Source organism: Sebastes umbrosus, chromosome 12, assembly GCF_015220745.1.
Source record: "Sebastes umbrosus isolate fSebUmb1 chromosome 12, fSebUmb1.pri, whole genome shotgun sequence".
NCBI classification, from domain to species: Eukaryota; Metazoa; Chordata; class Actinopteri; order Perciformes; family Sebastidae; genus Sebastes; species Sebastes umbrosus.
The window spans coordinates 30210835-30236664 of record NC_051280.1 but is presented as its reverse complement, the minus strand read 5'-3'; the positions used below and the strand labels follow the sequence as shown (position 1 = coordinate 30236664).

At 41.4% G+C, this 25830-nt stretch overlaps 2 protein-coding genes across 2 annotated transcripts in view; both read left to right on the top strand.

Moving 5' to 3' along the window:
* The first annotated feature begins 1165 nt into the window (after positions 1 to 1165).
* Positions 1166 to 25830, top strand: part of LOC119499245 — a 39570-nt gene continuing 14905 nt past the window's right edge. The window contains exons 1-41 of the mRNA XM_037788512.1: positions 1166 to 1366; positions 1823 to 1966; positions 3328 to 3484; positions 3583 to 3610; positions 3714 to 3849; positions 5092 to 5184; positions 5305 to 5368; positions 5457 to 5555; positions 5719 to 5822; positions 6475 to 6613; positions 6712 to 6830; positions 7293 to 7442; positions 7530 to 7700; positions 7787 to 8096; positions 8181 to 8257; positions 8357 to 8562; positions 9457 to 9580; positions 9671 to 9807; positions 9914 to 10169; positions 10248 to 10490; positions 10572 to 10748; positions 10843 to 10988; positions 11074 to 11164; positions 11251 to 11640; positions 12339 to 12465; positions 12552 to 12670; positions 12759 to 12956; positions 13227 to 13403; positions 13540 to 13705; positions 13790 to 13914; positions 14018 to 14326; positions 14416 to 14619; positions 14719 to 15015; positions 15109 to 15213; positions 15919 to 16014; positions 16105 to 16239; positions 24483 to 24521; positions 24696 to 24905; positions 25113 to 25256; positions 25379 to 25535; positions 25634 to 25661. Coding sequence (XP_037644440.1) covers positions 1166 to 1366; positions 1823 to 1966; positions 3328 to 3484; positions 3583 to 3610; positions 3714 to 3849; positions 5092 to 5184; positions 5305 to 5368; positions 5457 to 5555; positions 5719 to 5822; positions 6475 to 6613; positions 6712 to 6830; positions 7293 to 7442; positions 7530 to 7700; positions 7787 to 8096; positions 8181 to 8257; positions 8357 to 8562; positions 9457 to 9580; positions 9671 to 9807; positions 9914 to 10169; positions 10248 to 10490; positions 10572 to 10748; positions 10843 to 10988; positions 11074 to 11164; positions 11251 to 11640; positions 12339 to 12465; positions 12552 to 12670; positions 12759 to 12956; positions 13227 to 13403; positions 13540 to 13705; positions 13790 to 13914; positions 14018 to 14326; positions 14416 to 14619; positions 14719 to 15015; positions 15109 to 15213; positions 15919 to 16014; positions 16105 to 16239; positions 24483 to 24521; positions 24696 to 24905; positions 25113 to 25256; positions 25379 to 25535; positions 25634 to 25661 — 6398 coding nt within the window. The remainder of the gene's footprint in view (positions 1367 to 1822; positions 1967 to 3327; positions 3485 to 3582; positions 3611 to 3713; positions 3850 to 5091; positions 5185 to 5304; positions 5369 to 5456; positions 5556 to 5718; positions 5823 to 6474; positions 6614 to 6711; positions 6831 to 7292; positions 7443 to 7529; positions 7701 to 7786; positions 8097 to 8180; positions 8258 to 8356; positions 8563 to 9456; positions 9581 to 9670; positions 9808 to 9913; positions 10170 to 10247; positions 10491 to 10571; positions 10749 to 10842; positions 10989 to 11073; positions 11165 to 11250; positions 11641 to 12338; positions 12466 to 12551; positions 12671 to 12758; positions 12957 to 13226; positions 13404 to 13539; positions 13706 to 13789; positions 13915 to 14017; positions 14327 to 14415; positions 14620 to 14718; positions 15016 to 15108; positions 15214 to 15918; positions 16015 to 16104; positions 16240 to 24482; positions 24522 to 24695; positions 24906 to 25112; positions 25257 to 25378; positions 25536 to 25633; positions 25662 to 25830) is intronic.
* LOC119498230 (myosin-7-like) lies at positions 13784 to 16610 on the top strand. The gene is made up of 8 exons (XM_037786876.1): positions 13784 to 13914; positions 14018 to 14326; positions 14416 to 14619; positions 14719 to 15015; positions 15109 to 15213; positions 15919 to 16014; positions 16105 to 16239; positions 16454 to 16610. Exons 2-8 carry the CDS (start codon positions 14087 to 14089, stop codon positions 16475 to 16477), a joined length of 1101 nt encoding a protein of 366 aa, XP_037642804.1. The 5' UTR covers positions 13784 to 13914; positions 14018 to 14086; the 3' UTR covers positions 16478 to 16610.

Genomic DNA, 25830 nt, shown 5'->3' with positions numbered 1-25830 from the left:
TGTTCCTATTTATCAGACTGTGCATGAGATGTTTTTTCACAGCAAAAAATTACAAATATTAGTGTTCAGCAGCAGATAAATGAATAAATTGAAAACGACGTGAATTTATTGGTAATTTTATATATATATTTTGCTCCCCCTCACGGGCAATAAATAGAATCTGGTTTCTGTCCACGACCGGTCCTCACTTGGAAAATCAATTTAGCAGAAGAGATGACAGAAAAACAAGTGTGGCAGAATCAGAGATAGAGAGGCTATGTTTGGGTGAGTCACGGACGAGTTATGCCGGAGAAAGTTCCTGGCACTGCTCCCGAAAAATCACATTATTTGGACACGAGCGTAGAGGGCAGCCAGACATCATGAGGGCCCTGAGTGATGAAAGTGATGGCGATTACCACAATATGTGTGTGTGTGTGTGTGTGTGTGTGTGTGTGTGTGTGAGGGTAAAAGGGGGTATGTGCAAGTAGTGTACCTGTTGAGATGTGTGTGTGTGTGTGTGTGTGTGTGTGTGTTAGCTCGTCAGGTCAGGGAGGTACCCTTGGCCTTGTAAGGCAGGGTTATCTGGGGTTATATATTTGATTCCTGCCTTCTCTACAAGTCTAGCAGCTGTTTCCTCTTCACCTGGCCTCCGTAAGTCTGCACCACTGCTTGTATTTTCTATTTATGCTCTATTTTGTTTGTCTGTTGTCTAAACTAAAGGTGAATTGATTTTAATATGATCTCATTTAATAAAATAGAGGTGATGGGAAGGTACTTTTTTCTTTTAAACACAAGAATGCATGCTTTACCAGAAGTATGTATATACTTTTAAACATTTCAACTATCTTTTTTATAATAATGATCCAAAATTACTGGTAAGAAAAACAAGAGACCTGTTATTTCTACAAATACTGATGTTAGTAAGCTACTGTAATTCAGACTGTTTACAATATCCTTAAACTTATTGTTTTCTCTCGGTCCACGTCAGTTCACTGAGATACTCCGAAGTCTGAGCTCACCTCTCAGCTGAGCTGAATCCACCGGTAAATTATGCTTTTATATATGTAGAAAATAAAGATGAAAAATGTAATTTTACTAAAGTAGAATATATTAAAGTGAAGTATCAGATACAGACAAAGTTAACAGTTTATCATCTTCTACTTACCGTGCGTACTTTAGTGCAGCCATGGGGGACGCAGAGATGTCTGTGTTTGGCCTGGCCGCCTCGTACCTGAGGAAGTCGGACAAGGAGCGTATGGAGGCCTCCACGCGTACCTTTGACATAAAGAAGGAATGCTTCGTCCCGGATGCGGTGGAAGAGTTCGTGAAGGCGACCGTAAGCAGCCGAGATGGAGATAAGGTCACTGTAGAGACGCAGCGTGGGAAGGTCAGTGGTTACATTTTATAAACAACACAAATGATTTTCTTATTTTAGTTGCAATGATAAAATGACTATCAACTTAAAACCTAACCTTAACATTTCAACATGTATAAACATAAACAGTTGTAATAATCTAGGTGTAACCAGAGGTAGAAGGCAGGCTGTTGACAGAGTTTGTTAATTGGTGGAGATAAAAGTTATGTCTGACGCCCAAATATCGGTGTGAATTAATTAATTCACAATGAAAAGGCAAAGTGACTTGACAACAAATAAATGTTTTGTGTCTCCAGTAAGGAGAGTGTGATGAAAAGAGGCATTGCTGCCACCTGACATCAACAATGTGTGGCATGCTTTGTACAGTAATATTTCACAGAAACTGAAACAGTCTGAATGTTCGTCTTACTTGCTCATAAAAATAACATTTCCAGGTGAAATATTAACGGTGTATTCATTGTCCTTTAGACTGTGGTGGTCAAAGAGTCCCAGATTCTGCAACAGAATCCTCCAAAGTTTGACAAGCTCGAGGACATGGCCATGTTGACCTTCCTCCATGAACCAGCCGTGCTGTTTAACCTCAAAGAGCGTTACGCAGCGTGGATGATCTACGTGAGTAGCCTTCAATCCAATAAACAAGATCTGACAATAACCTGTACTGTGCACAACTCAAAGCAAACAGTTTGGACTGTGTTGAATAAGCCTTTTTGCTAAATGTGATAAACCAGTTTATGTTTATACTCATAGAAGATGTGTCCATGGTTCATTTTGCACCTATTCTTAACCCCCTGAGACCCACGGGACTGACTTTACTGTCTTTAAGAGGCTCTACTAGGTTCAGCTTTAGGGCTTCAAAGGGGTCCCTTGACCTCTGACCTCAAGATATGTGATTGCAAATGGGTATTATGGGTACCCACAACAAAACAGAACAGAAGTGTTCGCCATCCAATCGCCAAAAAGTGCAATTCTTGCAGAAATCTCAAGATGTCAAAAGTGTTTGATACCAAATGGCTTGGTGTCTTATTGTGCTATTTTGGGGGGATTATTAATCATTTTGATCACTTCTAGAGCGGAAAAAATTGGTTGGAAACAATTGCTGACATAATAGATCATGGGAATGACCATCATATAATTTGATCATAATGTTCTGAACCCTTATACACTTTTAAAATTAATTTTAAATAATTAACTAATGAATTCATGTTTATTTCTGATTTATGACTAGAACAACTTGACACACAGTGCTGAGCTGCATCTTAAATTAATCTTCAGGTTTCCAGCTTTCAGATGATGTACACCACTTCTATGTGACATCTACTGTTGACCTGCTATCTCCCCCTAAAAACCCCCTGTACCTCCTTAAAAAAGACAAAAATGGGTCTATTGTGGGTCTCAGAGGGTTAAATAGATATTGTTCCGTTGGCATTAGTTTTCTCATGTGAACGAAAACAAAATAATGGACTGAAAGTACATAAATCAGGAATGAGAGAATAGTGTCTACAATCATCAATATAACAAAACATAAAGTTTAAATTTACAATTAGCAAATGGTGGATGATGGACATAAATTACTTGTTTCGGTGTTATTTCTTTGTGATATTTTTTGATATTTTGTAATACTATGATGATCATGTGATTGTCTCCCATTGGTTGTTGATAGGTGAGGCCACATCCGCTTTGTCTGTTTGTTTTAAGCCCTGACGAAGACCTACAGTGGTCGAAACATGTTGGCTTTTTTAACGATTTAGCCACTACAATAAAGGCTTTTTAATATATTTCCTTCCTCGTTGCCACTTGTTTTAGTATTTTGGAGTGCCTGGATTGCCTTCCTATCTATCCCTGTTTTTTCCCCCGTTTTCCATGAAGACCCGACACTTTCTGCCTTACGGCTGAATACACGGAGCAACCAGTTATCTCTCTTTCCTGGCAAATGGTGAATGTTAAGACAGTTTTTGTTTTACTGTGTTTCACAGACCTACTCTGGGCTCTTCTGTGTGACTGTCAACCCCTACAAGGCGCTGCCAGTCTACAACCAAGAGGTGGTTGTTGCCTATAGAGGAAAGAAGAGGGCCGAAGCTCCTCCTCATATCTTCTCCATCTCTGATAATGCCTACCAGTACATGCTGACAGGTAAAAACTAATAACACAAAATAATGTTTTCGGTAACTTTGGTCACATGTTAATTATGCTGAAACTAACACTAACTCTCTGCAAACTTGTTTTTGTAGACCGTGAAAACCAGTCTATTTTGATCACGTATGTAATGTCTTATACTTGAAAAGCATAAATGACACTATATGCTCTGATGTTTTCTACATTATGCCACAGTAGGTTTTGATCATTGACTTTGTAATTACAGCGGAGAATCTGGTGCAGGAAAGACTGTCAACACAAAGCGAGTCATCCAGTATTTTGCAAGTATTGCAGCTGGAGGAATAAAGAAAGACCCCAATGCCAAAGACAAGGTAAATAACAGCCCGGTCGCGCACCAGTTCGTGAAATAGTCACGAAATTGAATGTACTGATTTGTGTCCATAGACACAAATTTCACTTTTTTTTTCTAGCGATGGTCAACATGAAATTTCTACTACTAATACTCAGTAGTTTTGTTGCCCAAGCCTAACCAAGTTGATCTATTCTTAAACCTAACTAAGTAGTTTTATTTTGAAAAGTTGACACGTGCATCATGTTTTGCTGGACATTCGTAGGAAAATGCAAAGGAAATTTGTGTCTATGTTCACAAATCAATTAAATTTCGTGACTATTTCACGAACTACCATGAGACTGTGTTGTAAATAATCAGCTCTGCCAAAAGTGCAAGTTGTCGGAGGGGCTCTGGTGAGTCTTAAACTGGCTAAAATAGGGGTCTGCAACATTTTTCTTCTTTTCTTTTGCTCTTTAGCCCCTCTCCAGTGGCTCCCTGTGGATTTTTAACATTTGTATTTATCATTCTTGTAGGTCTACGGTGATTCCGACATTCTCCAGTTGCACAAATCTGTAGCCTATACACCGAATAATTTTTTTTTAAATCATTTCATGTGCATCATCTACGGCCTGGTGCCTTATCCTCTAATTTTACCCAACCTCAGTAGCTCAATAGGCTAGCTATGGATTCTAAATCCCTCCCGAAAAAAGAAAAGTCTCGGAGGAAAATAGAGAATCTAACAGGGCGCGGACAGATTCGACAACATAAAAAGTAATTGAAAGACATTTCCAGAACAAACACACTGGATTTGCTGAAAAGCTAGCAGCAGCAGCTTCCAGACAAATGTCCTGAGATGTTTCTTCAATGTCCTGCCTCTCATTTGCACTTGGGCTCTCACTGCATTAGACTTACAATGCTCAACTGTTTTGTGGCTCCAGACAGATTTTTTTTTATTTTATTTGGCAGAAAATGTCTCTTTTGATAGTAAAGGTTGCTGACCCCTGGGTTAAAACTATAGATAACATGGGTATACTATTAAAAAAAAAAGCGTAACTGCCACCAACTCTTACCCTCTTTAGATGAAATGGAATATATTTGAAATCATCTCTGTGCACTGGTGACAAATCAAACTTCAAAATGACAAATTCACCAACAGTGACTTAAACTCCCTTCAGAACTTTCAACAGCTACTGGGTTACATCATTTGTAGATTGAATAGTTCTTCAAACTTTCAAAAACTGCCACCAAAGGCTGCTAAAGTCTCTTTGTGTAGCTTTAAACATTAACTATAGATACTGTTCCTCTTTGACAGGGTACCCTGGAGGATCAAATCATCCAGGCTAACCCTGCTTTGGAGGCCTTTGGCAACGCCAAGACCATCAGGAATGACAACTCCTCCAGATTTGTGAGTGTCTAATCTTGGTGTGACTACATTGTGAATAATATGTCTTCAGTTTCTATGGAAACACAATCAGTGGTAGTAGCAGATATCAAGTTAAATAGCTTACAAACTTTATTCTTTCAGGGTAAATTCATCCGGATTCATTTTGACACCAGGGGAAAGTTAGCCTCGGCTGATATTGAAACATGTAAGAACAAACGCCCTTATCCTACATACACTAATACTGTAAATATAGTTGATTTTAAACATGGCAGTTTTACTCTATTTTTTCACAGACCTTCTGGAGAAGTCTCGTGTGACTTTTCAGCTCAAGGCTGAGAGAGATTACCACATTTTCTACCAGATTCTGTCCAACAAGAAGCCTGAACTCCTGGGTTAGTACGAGGCTGCGGTTCCTTTGTGTCTCGGTGGCGGTCAGCCACCACAACAAAACAGCCAAAACAAAACTGAAAACAAAAAGAAAAACCATGGCGGTCATTGGTTTGTTGTTGCAATTGTGTGTCCATCTGTCTGACCTCGTCTCTCTGTGTCCTCCAGAGATGCTGCTGATCACAAACAATCCCTATGACTACGCCTTCATCTCTCAGGGGGAAACCACAGTGGCCTCCATCGATGATTCAGACGAACTGATGGCAACAGATGTCAGGCTCTCACTCATTCCTCTTTTTTTACAACTTTATATTAAACTCATAATGTCTATTAACAGATGTTGCATTAACGTGTAGACCTGTAGACGTATCTGTCAGGTCGGAAGCTGATGGGTTCTGAGATTGCTCTAATCATACTGACTAAATGAGTTACACAGGATTCACGCCAAAAACAACCCTTTGATTATCATAAAGTGGGCATGTCTGTAAAGGGGAGACTTGTGGGTACCCATAGAACACATTTTCATTCACATATCTTGAGGTCAGAGGTCAAAGGACCCCTTTGAAAATGGCCATGCCAGTTTTTCCTCACCAAAATTAAGCATACGTTTGTAGCGTTATTTAGCCTCCTTGGCAACACGCTAGTATGATGTTGGTACCAATGGATTCTTTGGGTTTTTAGTTTCATATGATTCCAGTATCTTCACCTTAGCTTTAAAACTGAGCCCGCTACAACCTAAAAATCGTATTTTGGGTTAATTAGTTAAAGAACTTAGTGGTGTTAAAACTAATTTGTGTTAACGCGTTATTATCACTTTAACTTTGACTGCCCTAGATTATAAAACTCAGAGACAGGATTCTTTGTGTAATATGATATTAAAGCTTTAGCACAAATGTTGAGAAGTTATCATGTGCTCCTCCACAGAGTGCCTTCGACGTGCTGGGCTTCACTCAAGAGGAAAAGAACTCTATTTACAAGCTGACTGGTGCCATCATGCATCACGGCAACATGAAGTTCAAGTTGAGGCAGCGTGAAGAGCAGGCGGAGGCTGATGGCACTGAGGGTAAGAGAGCTTAGTTTGTCAGGTTGGCTCAGAACCAACCTAGAGAGACCTAAGTAGCCTAAGTAGGCAGTTTCATAGCATTCACTTTCCTTCTTCAGATGCTGACAAAGTCGCATATCTGATGGGCCTGAACTCTGCCGACCTCATCAAAGGTCTCCTTCACCCGAGAGTCAGAGTAGGAAACGAGTGGGTCACCAAGGGACAAAATGTCGCTCAAGTAAGAAGCAAAAAAATGTCAACTTTGTTACAAAGGCTCTATACCCTAGTACGGCGTATTAGGGCCCTTGCAAGTAAAAAAAAAATATTTAAAGGAGGGGGTAATATTCCGAGAAAAAAACTCAGATTAAAGTGGCAAATTTATGAGAAAAAAAATGAGAAAATAGTGGAATTTTTGTCATTTTATTCTCAGAGAATATCTGAAATTTATGACTTTGATCAAGGAAATTCAGAGTTTTTCCTCGGAATATTACCACCCTCCCCCAGCTGTGTAATTTATTTATTTTGTACCTACAATGGCCATAATACGCTGCCATAATACCCAGTACAGGAACAATATGTTTTCTATATGACTACTTCTGCAGAGGCTGAAAGGTTGCATGGAAAAAATCCACCCAAAAATTGTTTTTTCTGCACTCCCAAATTTGTCTGCTTTGTATTAAATGTGCTTCCTGTTCCCCAGGTGACCTATGCGGTCGGAGCTCTATCCAAGGCTGTTTATGAAAAGATGTTCCTGTGGATGGTGATAAGAATCAACCAGTCACTGGAGACCAGACAGCCTCGCCAGTACTTCATTGGTGTACTGGACATCGCTGGATTTGAGATCTTTGATGTAAGTTAATTTATTAGCGTGCAATAAACTGTCCCTCTTTCAACAAAATGGATGGAAAACCCTATATATATTTTTTTCTCTTTGCAGTTCAACACCTTTGAGCAGCTGTGCATCAACTTCACCAATGAAAAACTGCAACAGTTTTTCAACCACCACATGTTTGTGCTGGAGCAGGAAGAGTACAAGAAAGAGGGCATTGAATGGACTTTCATAGACTTTGGTATGGACTTGCAGGCCTGCATTGACCTGATTGAAAAGGTGAGAAACTGGATTATTACATGAATAAGAATTACAAAAAAAAATACATGGTATTTTAAAAACGACTTATATTTTTGTTTCCTCAGCCCATGGGTATCATGTCCATCCTCGAAGAGGAGTGCATGTTCCCCAAAGCTTCTGATTCCACCTTCAAAACAAAGCTCTATGACAACCATCTGGGGAAATCTGCCAACTTCCAGAAGCCCAGAATTGTCAAAGGAAAACCAGAGGCCCATTTTGCCCTGATGCATTATGCTGGAACTGTTGATTATAATATCGTCAACTGGCTGGTGAAGAACAAGGATCCCCTGAATGAGACCGTCGTAGCACTCTACCAGAAGTCGAATCTCAAGGTGTTATCTACCCTCTTTGCAAATTATGCAGGAGCTGATTCAGGTACCATGGCGTGAATATCTTGTTTGGAAATTACAATGTTTTTTTTTGTCTGGCTGTATGGTTAAAATGTATTTTTCTTAACAGCTACGGGTGAGGGTGAAGCCAAAAAAGAGAAGAAGAAGAAGGGATCATCGTTTCAGACTGTGTCCGCTCTTCACAGGGTATTGTGCAAGACTTTTTTTATACCATATGGTATTTTGTATGATGATGAATACTTTAACAGCCCATATTTATAAATATATGCTTCATCACATTAAAAGGAGAACCTGAACAAGCTGATGACCAACTTGAGGTCTACTCACCCTCACTTTGTACGCTGCATCATCCCCAATGAGACCAAGACTCCCGGGGCCATGGAGAACCCTCTGGTGATGCACCAGCTGCGCTGTAACGGTGTGCTGGAAGGCATCAGGATCTGCAGAAAGGGCTTCCCCAACAGAATCCTCTATGGAGATTTCAAACAGAGGTATTATTAAATTTTACTGTATGATTCCAAACAGACGTTAAATATTATTCTCCCAGACAGTTTTTGACGTTTCTGTAGACTTTTTCTTTTTTATGTAGCCGGGTTGCTGGCCCAACGTACAACCCCCAACCTGGAGGGCCAGGGACATTCGTTTAGGGTTGCCCTTCCCCTAGCCAGGTGGCCTATCACAGTTAATGAGCCCTGCCTGCCCGGGTTTTGAGATCAGAGTTATCCTTCTCCTATACAGCTGCCTTTCCAGGCTTACGAGTCTTGTCTACCCAGGTTTGAAATCAGAGTTATTCCTTCTCCAAGATGGACTGCCTTACTAGGCTACGAGCTCCATCTTCCTGGCTAGTTACCCATAGCTGGGGCAAGGTTGGTGAGTGCCAGGGAGTGTCCACACGCCGGTGGGCCTGCACACTGTACCTCTGGCGACCTTGCTGCTCCGAGATCCCTTTACAGTTTAGCCTGGGGTTGCAAGATGCCCAGTTACCAGGTGTTGCCACAGGGAGGCACTGTAAAGAGTCTTGGTGGTGGAGAGGCTATATGCTGGACATTCACGCATCACACACACTGTGGCATAGCCACCAACACCCAAAATCCCCAAAAGACACTGGAAATGGATAGGTCACACACTCCGTAAGCCTACAACAAACAACACCAGGCAAGCTCTATCCTGGAACCCGCAAGGAAAAAGGAAAAGAGGAAGTCCTAAGAACACCTGGCGCCGAGACCTCGAGACAGACACCAAAACAACGGGCTACCCTTGGAACCAGCTGGAGAAAAAGGCCCAGGATAGAGATGGGTGGAGAAGCCTTGTTGACGGCCTATTCCCCAAGAGGGACAAAAGGCCTAAGTAAGTAAGTAAGACATTTTTTCTTTCTTCTTCTCCAGATATCGCATCCTGAATCCCGCTGCCATCCCTGACGGCCAGTTCATTGACAGCAGGAAGGGAGCTGAGAAACTTCTTGGGGGTCTGGATATTGATCACAACCAATACCGGTTTGGACACACCAAGGTATCATCTGAAGTTGTTTTTTTATTGGGAAAAGTGAAACATGTCAGTAGGAGATGAAGATGACAGTAAAATACCAATTGGTGTTGTTAGGTGTTCTTCAAGGCTGGTTTGCTGGGTCTGCTTGAAGAGCTGAGAGACGAGCGTCTCTCCAAAATCATCACTGGTATTCAAGCCAGATCCCGTGGTCTTTTGTCTCGCATTGAGTATCAGAGGATGGTAGAGCGCAGGTATCTTTTGTGTCCAGCTGATGTCGTTGTTAAAGCTTCAAAGATTATTGGTTTGTAATTTGTACATTTAACTAAAGCATTCCATTTTTATTCAAAAATATTTTAGAGAAGCACTATTAGTGATCCAATGGAATGTCCGTTCATTCATGGGGGTCAAGAATTGGCCCTGGATGAAGCTGTTCTTCAAGATCAAACCTCTGTTGAGATCTGCTGAGACAGAAAAGGAAATGGCCAACATGAAGGAAGAATTCCTGAAGCTGAAGGAGGCTTACGCAAAATCGGAAGCTCGTAGAAAGGAACTAGAGGAGAAAATGGTCACTCTTCTCCAAGAGAAGAACGACCTGCATCTCCAAGTTCAATCGGTGAGAATGCCACTGTACTGACATTTACCTTTGAACATGTCGTTGAGGTATGTGCTAATGTGATCAAATATTTGGCAGGAGCAAGATAATCTCTGTGATGCAGAAGAAAGATGCGAGGGGCTGATCAAAAATAAAATTCAACTGGAGGGAAAAGCCAAAGAGCTGACTGAGAGACTGGAGGATGAGGAGGAGATGAACGCTGAACTGACTGCTAAGAAGAGGAAGCTGGAGGATGAGTGCTCAGAGCTGAAGAAAGACATTGATGACTTAGAGTTAACTCTGGCTAAAGTGGAGAAAGAGAAGCACGCCATCGAGAACAGGGTATGGCATCGAACTTAGCCATTTGTTTCGGATCAGCAACTTAATACGGCATCCAGTAACTCATCTTTCCTTGGTTCACAGGTGAAGAACCTGATTGAAGAGATGGCAGGTCAGGACGAAATCATTGCCAAGTTGACCAAGGAAAAGAAAGCCTTACAGGAAGCTCACCAGCAAACACTGGATGATCTGCAGAGTGAAGAAGACAAAGTCAACTCTCTGACCAAGGCCAAGGCTAAGCTGGAGCAGCAAGTGGACGATGTAAGAATCAAAATTTTACTACTTAGATAATATTGTACGTACTAATTTGATTGAACATTTCACAAATGTTGTAATCAAATGTATTTGCATTAAGCTTGAAGGATCTCTTGAACAAGAGAAGAAGGTTCGAATGGACCTTGAGAGAGCAAAGAGAAAGCTGGAGGGAGACTTAAAGTTGACCCAAGAGACTGTAATGGATTTAGAAAATGACAAACAACAACTGGAGGAGCGCCTGAAAAAGTACACATTCATCATGACATTCTTCATTCAGTATGGTCATATTGCAGTTTTAATTCACTAACACTGATTATACAAAATGCTGCAGGAAAGACTTTGAGATCATCCAGCTGAATAGCAAAATTGAAGATGATCAGGCCATGATCCTTCAACTCCTGAAGAAGCTGAAAGAGCTGCAGGTACAGATGTACACTAGTGGGTCTTAATTGAATGTTAACATTTTCCCCAAACTATTGCTTCATTAAACATGTTGTTCTGGCAACAGGCCCGTGTAGAGGAGCTGGAGGAAGAGCTGGAGGCAGAGCGAGCTGCCCGAGCCAAGGTGGAGAAGCAGAGAGCAGACTTGTCACGAGAGTTGGAGGAGATCAGTGAGAGGCTGGAGGAGGCTGGTGGATCAACATCCGCCCAGATTGAGATGAACAAGAAGAGGGAGGCTGAGTTCCAGAAACTCCGCAGAGACCTCGAAGAGGCCACTCTGCAGCATGAAGCCACCGCTGCCACACTCAGGAAGAAACAAGCCGACAGTGTGGCTGATCTGGGAGATCAGATCGACAACCTGCAGAGGGTCAAGCAGAAACTGGAGAAGGAGAAGAGTGAGCTCAGACTGGAACTGGATGATGTGGTCTCCAGTATGGAACAATTAGTCAAGTCTAAGGTATGTGTGCATGAAGATGCTCAAAGTAAAAGCACAAGCTAAATTTAACATAACATCTTCTGTCCCTTGAAGCTGCAATTGGGAATGCAAAGTAGTGAAAAAATGTCTGGAGATGTCCGACGTTGAAAAGTCAACACATTCTCGCCCTCAACTCGTCAATTACTGCCGCTTGGTCAGTGCCCCTCGGCATCGGAGACCGACGCACAGGGTGCGCCCCTTGCATTACTTTTGGAAGTGACAGGGACGGCGTGTCAATATACACTCGTTACATGCATAGTGTCCTTTCAAAATAAACTTCACAGGAAGTTGGGTTTAGGCAACACAACCACTAAGTTAGGTTTAGGAAACAGTCGTGGTTGACGTTAACTTCACTGACTAACGACACACGTGACTAGCGACTCACAGGACTGACGATGCATACTCGTGACAAAATAAATCAACGTTACTTTTAGTTTCACACGGGACACAAACACCGGTCTCCTGGTTGAAAGTCTTGCGTTTGTATTACGTCACTTGCTCTGACCGTAGAATAACGGCACGGGTGGGTTTAAACATTCAGTCGCTAAAGGGTGCCACCATGCATCGTTATCTGATGCCGAGGGGCACTTCCCAGGCGGCGGTACTTGACGAGTTGGGAGGAAGATGGGTTGGAGAAGTAGTAAACAATGCCAGTGAACTATGGTATATTTCTTTTGAAGACTAACTATGAGAAGACCTGCAGAACTTTGGAGGACCAAATGAATGAATTCAGGAACAGGTGTGATGAATCTCAGAGGTCCCTTAATGACTTCACCACCCAGAAGGCCAAGCTTCAATCTGAGAATAGTCGGTGTTACTCTTTTCACTTGAAACAATAAACTTGTTTAATGTCGAACAATGCAATTCTAAAACCTAACTTTTTGCCTCTCTAGATGAGTTTGCAAGACAGCTGGAGGAGAAAGAATCTCTCATTTCTCAGCTTACCAGAGGAAAGAATTCATACAATCAACAACTTGAAGATCTAAAAAGACAACTAGAAGAGGAAGTAAAGGTATGAAAATGACAAAATGGATTAATTTATCTTTACAAAAATAGTTGCATGTCCAAGAGAAATACCCACATTATCGATATCTATCCAGGCCAAGAACGCTTTAGCCCATGCAGTGCAGTCTGCTCGTCATGACTGTGACCTGCTCAGGGAGCAATATGAGGAGGAGCAGGAGGCCAAGGCTGAATTGCAGCGCGGCATGTCCAAGGCCAACACCGAGGTGGCTCAGTGGAGAACTAAGTACGAAACTGATGCCATCCAGAGAACCGAGGAACTGGAGGAGGCAAAGTGAGTCCAGTACATACATGAACATTAATCTAAAATGTGATGTCAGATAAAGACTTCAAGAGAAGAACACTGAGAGAAAAATGTCAGTATATTTCAACCTTAAAAATGGCCATTGACAATGCAAAACAATCTATATCGGGGCAAGCTTCGTTGCATGCCGTTACACATCTCTACTGCCTTAACTTACTATACTCTCAAATAACGGCATGAAATTCTCCCAAAATAAAAAAGAATATTGGATAAGACTTGTTTTTTGTATTTCAGAAAGAAGCTGGCTCAGCGTCTGCAGGACGCTGAAGAGGCTGTTGAAGCAGTGAATGCTAAATGTTCGTCTCTGGAGAAGACCAAACACAGGCTGCAGAATGAGATTGAAGATCTCATGGTGGATGTGGAGAGGTCTAATGCTGCTGCTGCTGCTCTGGACAAGAAGCAAAGAAACTTTGACAAAGTATATCTGTATTTTCTAATCAACAAAAAACTAAGATTTCAAAGTGTTAAACAGATAATGCACGTCTGCCAAACTGTAGAGAGCTTGATGTGGTGATTTAAACTTGACATTGTACAACTCATATCTCAATGTCTAGGTCCTGTCCGAGTGGAAACAGAAATATGAGGAGTGTCAGTGTGAGTTGGAGGGCTCTCAGAAGGAAGCCAGGTCTCTGAGCACTGAGCTCTTCAAACTGAAGAACTCCTATGAAGAATCTCTCGACCAACTGGAGACCATGAAGAGAGAGAACAAGAATCTTCAGGGTAATATGTCACTGAATGTGTCTAAACCGGCAATACGTACACATTTGCAGGTGCTAAACTAAATACAACTACTTTCACACACAGAGGAGATTTCTGACCTCACTGAGCAACTCGGTGAGGGAGGAAAAACCGTTCATGAGTTGGAGAAACTCCGTAAGCAGCTGGAGCAGGAAAAGAGCGAGATTCAGTCTGCCCTTGAGGAAGCAGAGGTATGAAGTTTCTCATATAAATGTATAATTTAAAAATAAAGCTCTAATTTGGAGAATAGTTGGAAATATATATGGTCTGACAAACTCCTAATGTCTATCTTAGGGTTCTCTTGAGCATGAGGAGGGCAAAATTCTCAGAGCTCAGCTTGAGTTCAACCAGATTAAAGCAGACATGGACCGTAAAATGGCTGAGAAAGATGAGGAGATGGAGCAGAACAAGAGGAACCTGCAGAGGATGATTGACACCCTGCAGAGTTCTCTCGAGGCCGAGACTCGCAGCAGGAATGAGGCTCTCCGTTTGAAGAAGAAGATGGAGGGAGACCTCAATGAGATGGAGATCCAGCTAAGCCAGGCCAACAGGCAGGCAGCGGAGGCTCAGAAACAACTCAAGGCTGTTCATGCACATCTGAAGGTAAAAAAAAGGGGACATATATACCTTTCATTTTTGTCAGCATCATTGCTATGGTATCTTTGTAACTGGAGGCTTTGAACATCTTCCAGGATGCTCAGCTGCAGCTTGATGACTCGCTTCGATCCAACGAGGATCTGAAGGAAAACAATGCCATCGTTGAGAGACGCAACAACCTGCTTCAGGCTGAACTGGAGGAGCTCAGGGCTGCTCTGGAGCAAACTGAGAGAGGTCGCAAACTTGCTGAGCAAGAGCTGCTGGACGTTACTGAAAGGGTGCAGCTACTGCACTCACAGGTATGGCGGATGCTAGACTTAGAATTTGTTTTATTTTTTTTTTAAATATTGCTCTATAGTACATTGTATAACGAAATTGCCTTAATTGTATAATGAAAGAACACCAGTCTGCTGAACCAAAAGAAGAAGCTGGAAGCCGATATGTCCCAGCTTCAGACAGAAGTAGAGGATGCGGTGCAGGAGTGCAGAAACACTGAAGAGAAGGCCAAGAAGGCCATTACTGATGCCGCCATGATGGCAGAGGAGCTGAAGAAAGAGCAGGACACCAGCGCTCACCTGGAGCGTATGAAGAAGAACATGGAGCAAACCATCAAAGACCTGCAGCACCGTCTGGATGAAGCTGAACAGATCGCCTTGAAGGGGGGCAAGAAGCAGGTGCAGAAGCTCGAGGCCAGGGTGAGTATTTCTTTCACATTTCTGATTTGTGTTGTTTTCGGTCAGCAGTGAAGTTATTAGGAGAGTCATCTAAAAAGTGTTTTCTCTGACCAGGTGAGGGAGCTGGAAAGTGAGGTGGAAATGGAGCAGAAGAAAAGCGGCGAAACTGTTAAGGGAATCCGTAAATACGAGCGCCGTATCAAGGAACTTACCTATCAGGTTTGTAGCATGTAGCCAGCTTCATTCATCTGCATGTTAGGGATGTGACGGTGAGGACATTTACAAGAAAATATGACGGTCAATATGTGTAGCGCTTACTTTGATCTTTAACATCGGGTGGCTGTGTGTCTGGCCTCTCCGGTGGAGCTTTTACTGAGAGGCCGCAGGGGTCTACCTGGTGCCACGCACACCAGCTGTGGCCATGATGTCCTGCTCACAGCGTTTACCTCATTAACATTACGGTTCCCTTGTGGCATTGGGTTTAAATCTGAAATATTGCTAGGCGCATTTGCTTTTCGCTTCGACACCGAATCCTCCGCCATCTCTCAGTCTGCCAACTCTCTCTCTCGTCCTGTGTGTGAAATATGACACCTGCTACTCTGAGCTGAGATTAACTAATTATAAATTAACTAAATGGGTTTTTATTTCTGTTAAAAAAGAAAAACAACTATTTTATTTTTTATTTTTTTATTTAATTTAATTTAATTATTTTTATATTTTAAAAAAATTACAAAAACGTACGTAATGGAATCGTAATGTAATCGTAGTGTGCCGATTAATGTAGTCGGCACACTACGACTTAAATCGGTGTGTGCCCAACCACCGTGTGACACCGGTAGCACTGACTACCGCGACAAGCCTACTGCATGTGTGGTTCTTTTAAAGAAAATTAACTTTGTAAACTTGTGCGTTATATTTCCATAGACTGAGGAGGACCGCAAGAATATTGCCCGACTCCAGGATCTGGTAGATAAGCTGCAGCTGAAAGTTAAAGCCTACAAGAGATCTGCCGAGGAGTCTGTGAGTGTGGAAGTGTGTGAAGTGAGGTCTTCATTTGGCTTCTTCTCCTATCAATGTGTAACTCTATTTCTTTTATATATCTTAAAACAGGAGGAACAGGCCAATGTTCATCTTGGCAAGTCCCGCAAGATGCAGCACGAGCTGGACGAGGCTGAAGAGAGAGCTGACATCGCAGAGTCTCAGGTCAACAAGCTGCGCGCCAAGAGCCGTGATGTTGGCCCCAAGGTTTGAAGCATGCACTCTGTAGCAGGTGCACAGCATCTGACCCTGACACATGCTGCCCTCTGATAGCTGCTTTTTAACATGTTGCTCTGCTACTTGCAGAAATTTAGTCTGTTAATGATTACATTGCTTTGTAGCATTTAAGCAATACTAATCTGAAGACCTATAGTAACAGCTGTTTCTCTTTTTCTGTCTTTCCAACTTCCCCCGGCTGTAGCAAAAAGGGTTTGATGAGGAGTGAAGCTTTGGAGCCTGCACAAATCCTTTTTTCCTGCTGCAGTAGATCTACAACCGAGTATTAGGCAACACATCGAGGGAGAAAAACTCTGAGATTTCGAGAATAAAGTCGTAATATTTTGAGACATAATATTACAAGAATAAAGTCATAATTTAATTAGAATAAAGTCAAGAGAAAACGTTGTAATATTACAAGAATGAAGTCGTAATTTTACATGAAACGAGTCGTAGCAAACAGATGAGAGCAGTCTGTCTCTTATGTGTCAAGTGAGTGATGTTTCACCAATAAGCATTCAGAGAAAATGAAAGCAGTTACAAGATGTTATGAGTCAATAACCAGATGTGTTTGTGAAGCAGCAGCTGGACTTTTCTCCAGACAGCTGAGACCAGAGCTCAGTCGTGGCATCAGAATGTGATTACAGCTCAGCGGGCTTTATGAAATGATGTGAAAGGCAGCCAGAATCTACCCGTCCTGTCTCTGCTGATATGGTAGTATCCCAGTGTATTAGTAGTAGTAGTAGTATCCCTAACCCTGGGACTCTCTCTGGATGACACAATGTTTAGGGGAAGCGGTTGTGCGCTGCTTTTCACTGGAGGTGGAAAACCAAAACTGAGACTTATTGTCCACACAAATGTTAACTTCACCACCTCCAATGAAGTGCAGCGTGCAGCAAGCTTCCTTTAGCTTTTCAATGGGAAGCATCCTGAAGTCTGTTATTTCTTTATAGCAGACCGTTGCTATGTATAACAGTCCGTTGCTATGGGCGCAGCTCTGATGTCGGACTCTGGAGGACCTATTATGTGTCAAATTATTGATTTCTTAAGTAAGTAGCCGTGTAATAAGCGGGATAATGTACAGCTAGCGGGTCACTGTTGTGAAAGAATCCCCTTCAGGGCGATGAGAGACAGTCGGGGTTTCTTTCACAACAATGACCGGCTCGCTGAACGTTATCCGTTACGTAGAGGAGACATGACAATTAAGTCCAAACACAAGTGTTTTACAAGTCAAAATAAGTGTAGGTAGTGTAGTAGACTATATGGAAATCAGGTCAGGAAATGCTAAAACATGCACATTAATCCAATCAACTATAAGAATAATATATGACTCGAAGCAACCTATTCTGTTACGACTTCATTCTCAAAATATTTCGACTTTTTTCTTGTAATATTATGACTGAATTCTTGAAATCTCAGATCTTTGTTTTTCCCCCCAACAGTGGCCCTAAGACTCATATATATCCCCTCAAATATCACTATTCACGACCTGTAGTGCTTAATAAAATCTCACAAAGCTGTTGTACAACATTGTGTTCTGAGTGGGTTCATGGAACATTGTACAGGAAATACTGTATTCAATAATAACTTAAAGCTGCAGTTGTTAACTTTAATATAAATAACTTTTTATCATATTGGCTCAAACTGTCCCTATATCCTGATGATAGAATATGAGACCAAGCCCCCAGGAAGTGCGCCGGTTGTCGATCCCAACTTTCGTAGTGGCCAAATGGCGTTACTGTAACTTCCATGTCAGTCATGTGATCCAAATTGTCACACTTTTTTCCCTTTTCGTTATCTTAGCCTGTTTCTGGAACTGAACAGTGTGTACAATCCCTAATGTTTCCACCCGGATGACAATAGAGCTACACCAACTGTTGTTTCCCGGCGGAAGAGAGCAGTTGGTGCTCGCGACACAGCGCAGTTTGAGCTCACGTTAAAGCTGCGCTCGCCACAGTGTGCAGCGCCCATAGTCGGGCTTTGCTCGATGCAGTGAAAAGCCGCCGTGCCATTGGAAATAATGTGTTTCAGAGCTCAGTTGTGGCGTTGTCACGTTGTGTCTGAAAGGACCTTCAGTAAGTGAGAGACGGAGAGAGAAATGGAGAGAACTAAGAGAAAGAAATACTCAAGCAGGAGCATAAATAAATAAAAACAGATGAATATTAGTTTACGCCAGAGATTCAAAAAGTTACTTTTATTAAAGTTACCAACTGCAGCTTTAAGTACATTATATTGACTGGTCAGTAACAACAAAGACGTTATATTTTTGAATTATAAATATTACAATACGGAGTGAAATACATAAAATCTAGTGCATAAGTATAATATAACAACTAATAAAATTGTCACCATCAATTTTTGTGAACTAAACGGGACGGTCATATCTTCCTTTTCCATTAGAATAAGTGATTAAAATGTTTAGAGGTAATTTATGATGTAAACCAGGCGTCAGAAACCAGGAGGAGCAGCGTTAGGCCTTAAGCAGGACCAGTGTGGTGCCAGAGGGGCCTAAAAAGTGGGAAGCTAAAGTGAGGCGATTGCTAAAAGAGAGAGAGAGAGATAAAACAAATCCCCTTTTTCCTAAAATAGAGTTAAAGAACGCCCAAGAGCCTGGGCCTCAAGGTCAACAATAAACCGATGCTCATACTCTACGCCTACCATAATACCATGCATAATCACATGCAGCTGCTCAGTAAATACCTGTCCAAGCCTGCCCGCTCCTCCAAAGGACTAGGGAGGATTTCAAAGAATCAATAATCAAATATCTAGTTCATATACTGAAAAAAAATCAAGAGAAAATAATGTTGTTTTATACCCTGAGCTAAGAGTGCCATCCTTACCTGTCTGCCAGGTCTCAGTCATTGTTGCTGCTGCTGGAGACTACATAATGATTTGTGGCAGGAGGAGGGAGGTAGAGGGAGGCCCCAGACTCCCACTGTGTGAAATTCAGGGAGTCCCGTCTCTTCTCTTATTACATGTCATGTTCTTAACTCCCCGAGCGGACGAGCAGGTATCTATTAGCTAATGAAAGACCATTCACAGTATGTGTTGAGGATTATCAGCGTGATTAACAGGACATCTGAGCCCGTGCAAGAATGAATAAAGAGGACGGACCAAAGACGGAGCACTTCACCGCTTCTATATTTAGACCTAGAATCTTTAACATGATGCTTATAGTCTTATCTCAGGAGTTAAAGGCAATCACCTTTGACACCGTCACAAAAAAAACAGTTTGCCACTGACTGCTCTAACACAATAGTGATTTAGTTTATAGCCAATTTATAAAAGATTTTACACACACAGGTCTGACCCGGGTCTCTCCGGGGGGAATTCCTCTGCACACACGGAGAGTAATTTTCCTCTCCAGCAGCAGCAGCAGTGGCTGTTTGGGAAAAGTAAAACTGGTTGCTTACCATGGGCAGGCCAGACATTGGGAACTATGGACAATCTGCAACCACGCCACTAGATGCCGCCAGATCCTGCACACTGTACCTTTAATTGCCTAAATGACTTTAAACACCTTTAAAATAACTTTAAATCTTCAGTTGTACTGCTGTACTCAATGTCAGTGAGATTTGATATACATAATATAAAACTAACATACTATATCAACAACTAAGTGTCTAAAATAATAATAATTAAAGCTACAAGCAGCTATGAACGGGCACTCACATATTCGAGCACGTCAAGTATACTGGCGGGACGCTGGTCGTCGCAGCAAGGCACAATTACACAGAAACTCTGCTGAGTGCAATGATGCCTCCCTCTACTGTCTATGACAAACGGTTCATGGGTTATGAAAGAGGGAGGGATTAAAGTTTAGGGGTGGGGCAATGAGTTGGTATTGGCATGTAAATGTCCTCAGGCCTGGACCCTCATCATGGCTGAGAAATTTGGAGCAGATTTGACAAAGTACGCAGAAGTTACAACAACTTCCTGTTTTATGGCGGAAGGCACTTTTTCACCGCCACCTCACGTCACCAATGTTAAATGAAAACGCAAACGTTTGATAAAGTTTCATCGCAAAGTTCTTTAGATGGTCCTGACCAAATTTCAAGTCGATCGGATGAATTCTCTAGGAGGATTTTGTTCAAGTACGACGCCTGTAAATCGCTAAAAATGGACGAAAATTGCACACTGAATTCAAAACGGCAGACTTCCTGTCCGGTTTTGGGTATACCTCCAAGAGGCTTTCTTTTGTGCGTCTCCACATGTTACATCTACCTACCAAATTTCATACATGTAGGTGAAACCTGAGGGAGGGGCTCAATTTCTCCAACTTTGTAGAGGGCACTAGCGAACCATTTTGCAACACCCAAACCCGAGACCCTTAAAATATCAAATTTTACATCACGTCTGATAAGTGTGCAAAGTTTAACAACTTTTCGAGCACCGTAAGGCCCTCAATAATGCGATTCATTTTAATAATCATAATTCCTTCAGTTTCAATAGGGTCTATAAATATAGCACTTGTATAAGCACTTTACAGTAAAAAGCAGAGGAAAGAACAAAACAATAAAATAGTTATGAAGTCAAAAATAAAATTCAAAGAAAGCTGGTAACATTGAGTTTAAAAGAAAAAGAAAGAAAGTACCTTAGAGACTAGTTCTAAGTTGCTGATATAATGGGAAGTGTCTATTGTCAAGGTGTCCAAAGCCCAGGGACATGTAGCTAAATGCACCATCTAAATATCCATCCCCAGTTTGTATGTAATTAAATATACGTGGTGACAATGTGTATTTGTTGTGACCTAAACAAAGCTTTTGCATCGTGTTTCCTTTAACGAGTCGAAGTTTGACCTGTGAGGTCAGCGTTGTCTTCACTTGGTCTTTAACAGGGTTCTGGCATCTCTCACTTCCATTTGGCACCCTGACGCCAGCTGTCAGTGACGGGGCCGGCGACACGAGCTATAGAATGGAAATAATCTCAGCACTTGTCACCGGCTGTTGAACCTCCTTTTATCTCTTAACCTCTGAAGGGGCTGTGATTACTGGTGCTGGTGACAGGCTGGGCATTATAGCTGCTATACATAATAACTATGTACGGTATGTTGTATAGACCTTTTCAAACTTGGACAACATAAACATGCTAAATGGGCCCCTTTTATTCCCTGTTCCACTGGTTGTTAATGCAGTAGCTGACAGGAAGTAAACTTGGACCAAAGCTGTTGCCTTAGCAACAGAATGGCAATGAAAAGGCCTATAAGTTTGTTGTAACCGTAGCCTGTAGCGGTCCAGCTTTGCATTGTGGGATACAGTACGCGTGGTAGACTGGTCCGATGCATACTGGAGATTTTTTCCAAATCAGTACGACATCCGGGTACTTTTGGCATACTGGAGATTTTGTTTTTGTTCGCATACTGTATGCTACATTTTAGCCAAATCAGTACATACTACTAGTATAGTATGAGGTTGTACTACAAGTATAGTATGAGGTTGTTCTACTAGTATAGTATGAGGTTGTACTACTAGTATAGTATGAGGTGGTACTACTAGTATAGTATGAGGTGGTACTACTAGTATAGTATGAGGTGGTACTACTAGTATAGTATCAGGTTGTACTACTAGTATAGTATAAGGTAGTACTACTAGTATAGTATGAGGTGGTACTACTAGTATAGTATGAGGTTGTACTACTAGTACAGTATGAGGTGGTACTACTAGTATAGTATGAGGTGGTACTACTAGTATAGTATCAGGTTGTACTACTAGTATAGTATGAGGTAGTACTACTAGTATAGTATGAGGTTTCGAATACAGCCAGCGACATTAATGTTTTCGCGTCGGCCATCGTGGTTCTCCTACAAGCTTGGCACCTGGGAGAAGTTTGAGTTGGTTGCAATCTGCAACCTCAACACTAAATGTCGCCAAATCCTACACACTGCACCTTTAAATAGTGGGTTAGTATAAATCAGTAAGCTGGATGAGCAGCACCCAAGGGTGAGCAGTTGGTAGGTGTACATCTACTTTTGAAGAATCCTGCTATAAAACAGAAGCAGCTCAGCTTAGAGTCAGCCTCCACATAGGAGCGGCATTTAAAATGGAACATTAAATGTCTACGGCCTGAGGGATATACCCGTCACTCACAGTATATTTATGCAAGGCCATCATCTGCTACGACTGATCCTTAGACGCAGGCAAAGGCAGAAAGCCTCCGAGGCTGTTCTCCTCAATCAGAGCTCTGTGCTAAACAGGAATTTCACACAGTTATCTTTGTCCTCAAAGACGCGATGCCGTGTCAACGGCGCTGTAACTGCAGGGGCCCGGCTTTCTGTTAGCCACTGCCTGATAATGGGAAAAAGGCTTCCACGGTGACCTTGGCATCACATTGGACCGTATCATGCTGACATAGCCCTCCATTGTGTGTCATCATTACTGCCTTTCCGTGAATCTCAAGCATGTCACCTGTGGCAGACCTCAGTGTGTGTCGCCTCGCAATTGTCGCCTGGTTAATCTCACAGACTGGTGTTCTTTATTTAGACCGGCCCATGCGGTATCTGGAGGCTGTTTATATTACCGCAGTAAGTCCATTCTATGATAACTAAAGACAATGTGTTACCAATGCCTCGCTGCGACTCCACTTAAGCCTTCTGGGTAATTGAGACCCATTCATGACATACTTCTCTCAAATATCTCCCCCAGATAGTTTTTTGCGTTTTCCTTTGTGTTGAGACAACAATACTAGTAGTTTACATTAATGGAATACTCGGTATTATTGCACATCGTGCAAAGAATGTAAATTACCCTTTTTGTTTTTTTTTGCTGCTGTTCAAAGATGCATTGATACTTATTTCTTTCTCAATCTCCAACTCATTTATTATTATTATTTATAATTATTATTTAACGGTTCATCTTTTGTAAATTCAGAAATACATTGAATTAGAATGTAATGTAATGATTTTTTACAATTATTTTTCATTTATGCAAAACAAATATATAATATGCAACTTAAGCTATTTTCACTCTGGATTTAGCAATATACATTTTCAGTTTTTAATCAATCAATCAATCAATCAATCATCAATCAAACTTTATTTATATAGCACCTTTCAAACAAGTCAAATGCAATTCAAAGTGCTGTTCAGGAATGGATTTAGAGACTAATGCACACCAAAACAACCAATATAAAAGTTAATTGAATAAGAAAGCAATAAAAGATTTTAAGATAATAAAGTATTTAAGATAATAAAAGATAAATAAAATACAAGGAAATATAAAAAAACAATAAGAATAAATACAAATTGTGAAACTACACAAAATAAGCAGATAAATTGTTGATATTGATTGATGATGTGGAAATTGATGATAAATTGTTTTAATCTTTTTAAACTTTGTGGAACAGTAAAGTGCAGACCATTAAGGAAACATTATGTAATTATATATAAACATATTTTAAAGATGTTTTCTTTAATTTTTATTTATTTATACTGGTAATATTGGCATTTTCCCTCTGATAGTATGCAACTGTTTGTCCACATTGTCATTTTCAGTTACATCATCATCATATTATATATATTATATATTGATCATATTTGATTGACCTGCCTGATAAAAAAAAGAGTGAAAGTAAAAATAAAATTCTATATAAATATATATATATAATAAATAAATAAATAAATAAATAAATAAATAAATAAATAAATAAATAAATATCACCACATCTATTTAAATCATACACCATTTAAATACATTTCTGATCAGTATAAGTGAGGATGCTTTTGCTCAGAACAGCATGCATTGTTCCTATAACAGAAGCACACTTGATGGGGATGATGATGAGGAAGGAATTCCTCCCCGTGTCTATTTAAAGATTGAGTTGTGCTCCGTCGGCTGCTTGAGGATACCTATGATTAATCACTGCACCGCGTGGAGCTCCTAATATGGCCTCGTCAGGAGACCCCATCACTGATAAGACTCTGACCCGCTGATTTCTATATTGCTCTGCGCCACTCATTAACCTCCTCCTCCCTTCAAGTGCCCCCCCCCAACCCTGACGCAGACACAATAACATTCCTGGACCCTGAACTGAACGCTCCTCCATATTTGGCAGAGAGGCTTTGTTTATAAGGAGAACTCTTGGTGAAACCCCCAATAGGTCACCATTCTATCTCAAGGTAAGGTGCGGGGGGACAATGGCTTTACCAATCACAGACTCCACTTTGACACTAAAGCATTACCTGTGTTGGTGGTGGACTGCAGACTGGCCTCATCAGTTTCCATTGTTTGTTTCCTCAGGACCATTACACCTCAGACTCCTCGGTAGGGATTGGTAAGGTAAGAGCATCTGAACATTTTTTTTTTTTTTATTTTAAATTTTTTTATGACGTGTCGGAAGAAATTAAATATAACAAATAAAAAACAAACTATATTGCATTCATTTTATCCTGCAGTTGCCTTTAGATAAATGCACAACAGTTTGAATTTAAATGTTTTTTTTTCTGTAGTTAAGGTGAAAAAATGGGCGACGCTGCCATGAGAGAGTTTGGGGCAGCAGCCCCGTACCTGAGGAAGTCAGACAGGGAGCGTCTGGAGGCCCAGACCCGACCCTTCGACATGAAGAAGGAGTGCTTCGTTCCCGACACTGATGAGGAGTACGTGAAGGCTTCCGTCACCAGCCGTGAGGGGGACAAAGTCACTGCTGAGACAGCAAAGGGGAAGGTCAGTGAGCTGGCAGGCTGGCACAGCACAGCTGCCCTGGATGCAACTGGTTTCCTAACTAAAGACACATGAGATGATCCAGATCCATTTGTCCTTTAGTCACACATAGCAGAGAAACAATAGAAGCCTGAGACTCTGATGCTCCCTCCTAGTGTGTATTCACACTTGTAATAACAGTTTATTAACGTTGACTATCTCCGTTTTCAGACCGTGACGGTGAAGGAGTGTGATGTACACCCTCAGAACCCGCCAAAGTTTGATAAAATTGAAGACATGGCGATGTTCACCTTCCTCCATGAGCCCGCTGTGCTGTTTAACCTCAAAGAGCGTTATGCAGCATGGATGATCTATGTGAGTTGAGGCAAATATTGTACCCCTCACCTATAATACATACTACTGTATATTCACATATCAATAGCTGATATAATTGTATCTTAAAAACAAGTTTGCTTCCTCTCTTTCTATCCTCACAGACCTACTCTGGGCTCTTCTGTGTGACGATCAACCCCTACAAGGCGCTGCCAGTCTACAACCAAGATGTGGTTGTTGCCTATAGAGGAAAGAAGAGGACTGAAGCTCCTCCTCACATCTTCTCCATCTCTGACAATGCCTACCAGTACATGCTAACTGGTAATTCACCTTCAGTTGTAATCGTAATGTTCATAGAAAGTGTAAAAGATGCTAAGGAATCCTAGAATCCTAAAGTGATCCTTTCTTTTCTTTTCCAGACAGAGAAAATCAGTCAATTCTCATCACGTAAGTTATGTTTCCATGACTTTGTTATACAGCTACTGAGAACGCTATAATGCTGTGGGAATTTAAGGAAGTGGTATCCAGCAGCCTTCCAAGGAATATTATTTGCTGGTTTTATGAACTTTTGCTGATATGCTCCAGTTAATCCTAGTAATATATGTTACTAGTTCAG